Genomic DNA, 6,424 nt, shown 5'->3' with positions numbered 1-6,424 from the left:
TGCAGAGCTGCCTCCTGCCAGAATTCTACAGGTGAGGCTCCCGGCAGGTGCAGAGAGTTCCCCAGTAGCCCAGAGGCTGCATGGCTGGAAACATTGCTGCAGGAGCAGGACAAGCCTGTGGTTGGCACCAGATGGGGAGGCCCTGGAGAAGCAGCCTCTCCCACATTTACCTGGGTCTCGGATGCCAGAGAAGTGGAGTAGCGTGTGGGAGAGGTCCTGTGAACTCATCGGCCCTGGGCTTGGAGTAGGGACGGGTTCTAAAGGACAGGCTTCTTGGGTCACCAGGAAGTGCTAGGGCGGGTGAAGCCATGGGCACTGCTGGCCTCCTCTGGCAGCTCACTCTAAAGGCCCAAATTATCTTTGACTTTGGAGCCAGGGAAGGATCACAGAACTTCAAAGGACTCCTCCCTGTCCCTTCTCTCTTCTCACTCACCCCTACCAACCCTGGGAATGAGTTCTCACTAACACAAGGCCAGTCCTACATCTCCAGGCACGGCCAGGCCAGGTCAGGACACAGACATCCACCAGAGTGACCACGTGCCTGAGCACAGCCCACACTTCCTCATCCCAACTGCTCTAGTATCTTCGATCAGACTGCAGCCTGGGCCAGGCAAGGTGGTAAGCTCCTCAGAGTCTTCCTGGGAACAGTGAGGCCCTAAGTGGCTAGAGTACAGTGAGTCTCTAATTGGCTGCCTTCCTTTTCTTCTTTCTTTCCTTACTTCCGTGGATGAACTATAAAAGCCTTGAATTAACTGACCTTGTTGTTCTCGGAAGGAACATGTAAAAACAACCCACCTGGCTGCCCTGACCCACCTCCTTGGCCTGGCCTCCGGTCTGCTCAGCAGGAAGCAGGATCTGGTATTTGAGCCAATTCCAGATCATTTATGATGACTGGGCATTGAGGGTTAAAAAAAAAAGCCAGTGGGATCAGGGCCCTGCCCTCCAGGAGCTCCTGTGACAGGTGTCCATGGGCAGAGGAAAGGATGTGCCAGGAGGGGGTGGGCAGATGGTCAGAGGCCAGGGTGGGAAAGCAGCCCCCAGCTGCCCTGGAGTTCACCAAGGTGGACCAATTCCCTCCCGTTTCCCCTTAGAAGTGCCTACCTGTGACCCCAATTCTGTTGCCTTCAAGGCAAAGAGAAGGGCTCTCAGGACACTAATATCCAAGCCATGGTTCTAAAAACAGAGGGGTGCTCCTTCAGCCCCATTCTCTGCCTGGTTTGCATGGGCAGCGGGCCTTCTTGGAGCTGGAGCCAGCTGAAGCCAACCCCTTCCTCCCCTTTGGGGAGCCAGGCTAAACCCAGGGGAGCCTGCCTGTCTCATTCAGCTTCCCCTTCCCCACTGTCCCACCTACCTGAATTTCTGGACCTGACTTCTGTCTTCTCTCTCGCTTGCTACCTACTTGACACTGCCTGCACTTGGCCTTGCTTGGGAAAGGGCTGTGGAGTTAAACCAAATTGCACTGAGACCTCCCTAGGAAGGTTAAGCTGTTCCCACCTCCCAACTTGCCTCTAAACCTCCAGAAAGAACAACTAGCTTCTTACTGTATGCGGAGGCCATCTGTCATCATTCTCCTCGCATAAGAGGCTTGGGTATTGGAAGACGAACGGCCTGAACTCTGCAGTACTCCTCCCCTGGGGTGGCTGGTGATAGCCGGTTGAGGGGAGAGGGGGGAACGGGCCTGGACAAGTTGGCAGGCATCCCTGTAGGCCCCGAGCTGTGAATGGAGGACTCAGGAGGGGATTCCGTGGGTGGTCCGCCAAAAGGAGCAGTCACCCTACTTGGCCACACAATCCCCTAGAGAAACGGGCCTGGGGCCTAGTCTGCCTAGGACAAGGAGTACAGAATCTGATCATTCCTGGAGTAGAACCAGACTCAGTGGCAGCTGGGGATCTAACTGCAGGTCAGTGGTACCAGTACAAAGCAGAGAGAGGTGAGACTTATGGGCTTGGGAACTGGCACCCTCAAGCTCACTGAGGGGTCTGCTGTCCCTGCAGAATGGCCCCAGGGTCCAAATAAGGCCTTCCTCCCTTGGCTGGGAATGAGGGTGGATCCACATGAGAGTCAGAGTGTGAGGGGGCTTGGGGAGGCCACTACAAGGGCAGGGCAGGGCAGGGCAGGGCAGGGCAGGGCAGGAGAGGATGAATATTAGGAGTGATGCTGGGGCTAGCCAGAAAAAAGCATTCCTTCCAGGGGGTCCTAAGGCCAGGGAAGGGCCTGCAGGGAATGCTGGAGAGGGACTCTGAGTCTGGCTGAGAAAGAACTCACAGGCTGACCTGGAAGCCAGGCAAGGCCAGGGCAAAAGGGGAAGGAGCTGGCGTATGGGGAGCTTACCACTCTCTCCTTGTAGACAATGTACTTCAACCACTTGAAGTCCTGCCACTTGAAGCCAGCGAGGACAAAGAGAGAATCGCGTTCGTATTGTTCGGGCCGCTGCATGGCGCCCTCAGGGTAGGTGATGCGCAGTGTAGTTTTGCTGCCCACGTCCTTTTCAAAGCCTTTCACGGGTGCTGAGTTCAGTCTACAGAGAGCAGGCCCAGTCAGAGCCTGCCTTGAGCTCACTGCATGTAGTCTGTGGGCTTGTGTTTGGGAGGCACTATGACCCCGGAATTCCCCAGGGGCAGAGAATGGGGAGCCAGGTCACCTGGAGTCACCTAGCTTTTGGAGCCCTTCAAGCCAGGGTTCTTCTTGAGGCTTCTGCTGACCTTAGCCCAACTGGCCAGATGGCCAGATGGTTCTCAATGGACTCAGGGACCAGGGTTTGGGCCAGGACACTCAGGTGCCTGAGGCACTGCTTTGGGGAGCTCACCTGACCACAATGTCATAGTCATCAATGCGTGACCCCAGAGACTTGTTGGCAAGGACACCTCCATTGCCCACGATGATGCAGCGGCGACAGCTGAGGCTGAGGGGAGAGAGGCAGAGATCTCTGAAGAGCTGTCCGCTAGGTCTCCTTCTCCCTACCCCTTTGGCCCTTGGCCCCATGCCTTTGGCCGTGTGCAGGCTGGAATGGGGGAAGAGCAATGGGCTTCTGGCAGCATTCTGAGGCCAAAGGCATACTGTGGGTAGTTAGGTCACTTGCGACTCTCTGACATACCTAGTCCCAGATACTCTCCAGGAAAGCGTGGGTGTGGAAGGGGCAAGGGCACTAGTTCTGGGGTGATGAGGAAGGAGCCTCTGGTAAGATGACCTTCTAGGCTAAAGATTCCTCAAGGGTTAGTGGAGTTCAGGAGAGAGGGCAAAGTGTGCTGAGTTTGAAGGCTGTGCCAGAAAAGCAAGCAGAGAGGACAGGCCTGGGGGCACCAGGACCCATGGCTGGGCTTATTTTCAGCTCAGAAGCCCCCATGCTCCCAGTAGCCACCAGAGAGCCCTATGCATTTTGCTTCCCCCACCTGGGGCTTCCCTCACCCAGGGCCCACTGGCTTCAGCACTGTCACCGCCCCCTGCATTTAAGCCATGGCATCTTCCGCTACCACCGCCACCCAGGCCCTCAGACCTCTGATGGCTGAGGACTGAAATATCTTGCCAAGTGTTTTCAGTCCATGGGGTGCAGGCCCGCTGGAGGGCCTCGCTTATCTGCTCACCACCCCCAGCACATGTGCTGTGCCTGCATGTGAGGACACGATACCCAGGGAAGTCTGGCTGGACCTCAACACCTCTGCACATGCCGGGCAACTGAGGGCAGGAGGCTGGGTAGCAAGTGACTCACCTGTCCAAGGCAGGGGTCAGGCGGTACTCTTTGGTGACTGACAGGATGGCTTTGATCAGATTGTCTGTGGACAGAGGAGGGAGGTTATTGTTAGAGGGTCACTGACGTCCCCATGAAGTGTTTGTGAATGACGTTGGAAGCACATGCTACTGCGTAGGTTGGAGGTGGATAGGAAGGTGGGGAGAGGGGACTCTGGGCACAAGGTTGGGCTGGGCCACTGGCCTAGCTTTCTCCCTGATGAACAAGATGGAGGCAGGGGTACAGGCAGGGACACTCAGCTCTGCCTGGAGCTGGTCCCCAGCGCTGGCATGCAGTTCCTCCCCTCAGGACTCCCCAGCCCTTCATGGGAAGTCTCCTCTGGCTTTCAAAGGCTCTGCAGTCAGGTCCCAGGACATCCCCAGGCCCAGGACCTGCTCAGAGACAGAGTACACGCTGGACTCACCTCTATGCCCTGACTGAGCAGACACCAGAGAGCAAATGAGGAGACCACCAACGCTGAAGAGCTCAAGTGTGACCAGCCAGCTCCCGACTCAGACCCCTTTGCCTCACCCTCTGATATGGTCTTCCCCTCACTTCTCCCCCCAGTACTGCCCATCTCCAACCTTGGTCTTGGCGGGCTGTCTCTTCCTACTTCCTTCCCTCTTCAACCTCTGAGGCCTGACATCTGCCCATCTGCACTCCACTCAGGCTGCCCCCAGCAAGGGCCCAGGACCTCTGTGTTCTCAGATCCTGTGACCACTATTCAGACCTCATTCTTCTTGGCCTCTCACTGGCTTTGGCCATGGTCATTTGCTCTCCTTTCAAACTCTAGCATAATGAGAACATTATAATATACTGTATAATGATACTGGCTTTGGAGTCCAATCCTGGCTTGTGCTACTTCAGGGCTCCGTGACCTTAGATAAATCACTTACTTTCTGTGTGCTTTAGTTCCCCATCTTTCAAACGAAGATGGTAATTCCTACTCTGCAGAGTCATTAGGAAGATAAAAAGATAATGTGCACAGAGATCTAAAGATAAAGTAAGTAAATCGGTACAACCGTGGTGAAGACCATCTTAATAACATTAAGCAAAGATGTAGATGTGCACAGACTAAGATCTTGCAGCTCTCCTCCTAGGTAGATAGCATCAGAACACTTGCTCATTTGTTTAAGGAAACCTGTACAAGAAGGTTCACTGCAGAACTGTTTGTAATAGCAAAATGTGGGAAGCAACTGAAAAGCCCAGCAAAGGAAAACAGATTAAACATGGTACGCAGAATACTACCCAGCAGTAAAAAATACATAAACCAGTGACCTTTGGCTTTGGGTACTAATACAGATATGTCTGTAAAGCATAAGCAAAAAAAATCGATTTGAAACACACACACACACACACACACACACACACACACACACGTATTATTTGTAAAGTGTAAAAACATGCAAAAACGATATCAGATTTTCAATGGATATATAAATATGTCACAAAAATAGATAAAGAGGCATTGAAACGATAACCCCCAAACCAGGATAATGGTCTCCTGGAGAAGGAGGAGAATGGAATGGGAAGGGATACACAGAGCTTTAATTGTATCTCCTGTTTTATTTCTTAAGCTGGGTACACATTGCAATGTATTCACCTTTATTCTTTTCTATATGCCTGAAATATTCCATGTAAAGAAAGGATGCCTCCCGACTTAAAGATAACAACTCCATAATTTTTTTTTAAAAGATGGGGTGGACAACACTGTCAGATGCAGCCAAGAGGTCAAGTTAGGAACTGAACAGTATCCTTTGGATTTCCCGGGGGCACTGAGCAGTTTCACTGGAATGATGGAGGAGAAGAGAGTGCTCCAGAGTAAAGGGTGAGAAAGAAGCAGTGAGCACAGTTAATCTTCCCAGGAGGTGAAGGAGAATGGGTAAGGAAATGAATCTTTAAGGAGTGTTCTATACTAAGTGCCTTCAGATATACCTTATGGAGGGCTTCAGGGAAGGCCACAGACACCCTCCTTTTCCCACTTCCCATTTGACCTCTAAGGAAAAGCATACTGCTACTAATCGCCCAAGGTCAAGGTATGGCTTGGGTTTTTGTTTTCTAGGAGGGGACTTTAGCAGAAAGGGTATAAATTAGCAGGTGCTCTCTTGTTGCTGGCCGATGGGCTATGGACCAGCCTTTCCAGGCCTTCATAGCTTTGTAGGATTGGAGTCTTGAGTGAGGATTTGGGAGAAAAGTAGGCTGCTTAGCTACCTGTACCCAGCAAAAAGGAGTTCTTCACATGGTTCAGCCCTACCCATTAGATTTGCCCTTGGGGATCTGAGGTCAAAACTCCCATTCTAGAGTGTCCTCCTGCTGGTCACTGTCTTCTTTTCAGGAAGGTGTGGACTGGCTGAGTAGAGGACTCAAGTATTTTTAAGTCCCCTGGCCAAATGATATCATCCCTTCAACAGTTATCTTATTTAATTCTGACCACAACCTAATACAATAGTATTATTTTCTCCATTTAACTGAGGAAGAAATTAAAGCACAGACAGGTTAAGTAACCTGTCCAAAGTCACAGCTGATAAAGAAGTAGTACTGAGATCTGATCCTTGAATGTCTGATCCTAAAGCCCAAACTCAACCATGCCATGAAATAGTACAGGAACTTGACAGGGTATCAGAACCACTAAACGGTCAGAGGTGGGAAAGTCAGGAGGGAACTGCATGAGCAAAGTCCCTAAGGCAATGGAAGGGGACA

General features: G+C 52.1%; 1 protein-coding gene across 7 annotated transcripts in view; it reads right to left on the bottom strand.

Moving 5' to 3' along the window:
- ST3GAL3 (ST3 beta-galactoside alpha-2,3-sialyltransferase 3) overlaps positions 1 to 6,424 on the bottom strand; it is a 199,267-nt gene that overhangs the window by 21,017 nt on the left and 171,826 nt on the right. For 3 of the 7 annotated variants that reach the window (XM_045035686.1, XM_045035685.1, XM_045035687.1), the window contains 5 exons: positions 3,707 to 3,770; positions 2,807 to 2,902; positions 2,332 to 2,518; positions 1,542 to 1,714; positions 1,352 to 1,436 (listed from right to left, as the gene is read on the bottom strand). In XM_045035686.1, coding sequence (XP_044891621.1) covers positions 1,352 to 1,436; positions 1,542 to 1,714; positions 2,332 to 2,518; positions 2,807 to 2,902; positions 3,707 to 3,770 — 605 coding nt within the window. The remainder of the gene's footprint in view (positions 1 to 1,351; positions 1,437 to 1,541; positions 1,715 to 2,331; positions 2,519 to 2,806; positions 2,903 to 3,706; positions 3,771 to 6,424) is intronic. The other 4 variants (XM_006934674.5, XM_003989993.6, XM_011284674.4 and 1 more) reach the window with 2 other exon arrangements.

The sequence above is a fragment of the Felis catus genome, chromosome C1, assembly GCF_018350175.1.
Source record: "Felis catus isolate Fca126 chromosome C1, F.catus_Fca126_mat1.0, whole genome shotgun sequence".
NCBI classification, from domain to species: domain Eukaryota; kingdom Metazoa; phylum Chordata; class Mammalia; order Carnivora; family Felidae; genus Felis; species Felis catus.
Note: the sequence above shows the minus strand (reverse complement) of the source record. Positions and strands in the feature narration are given on the sequence as shown.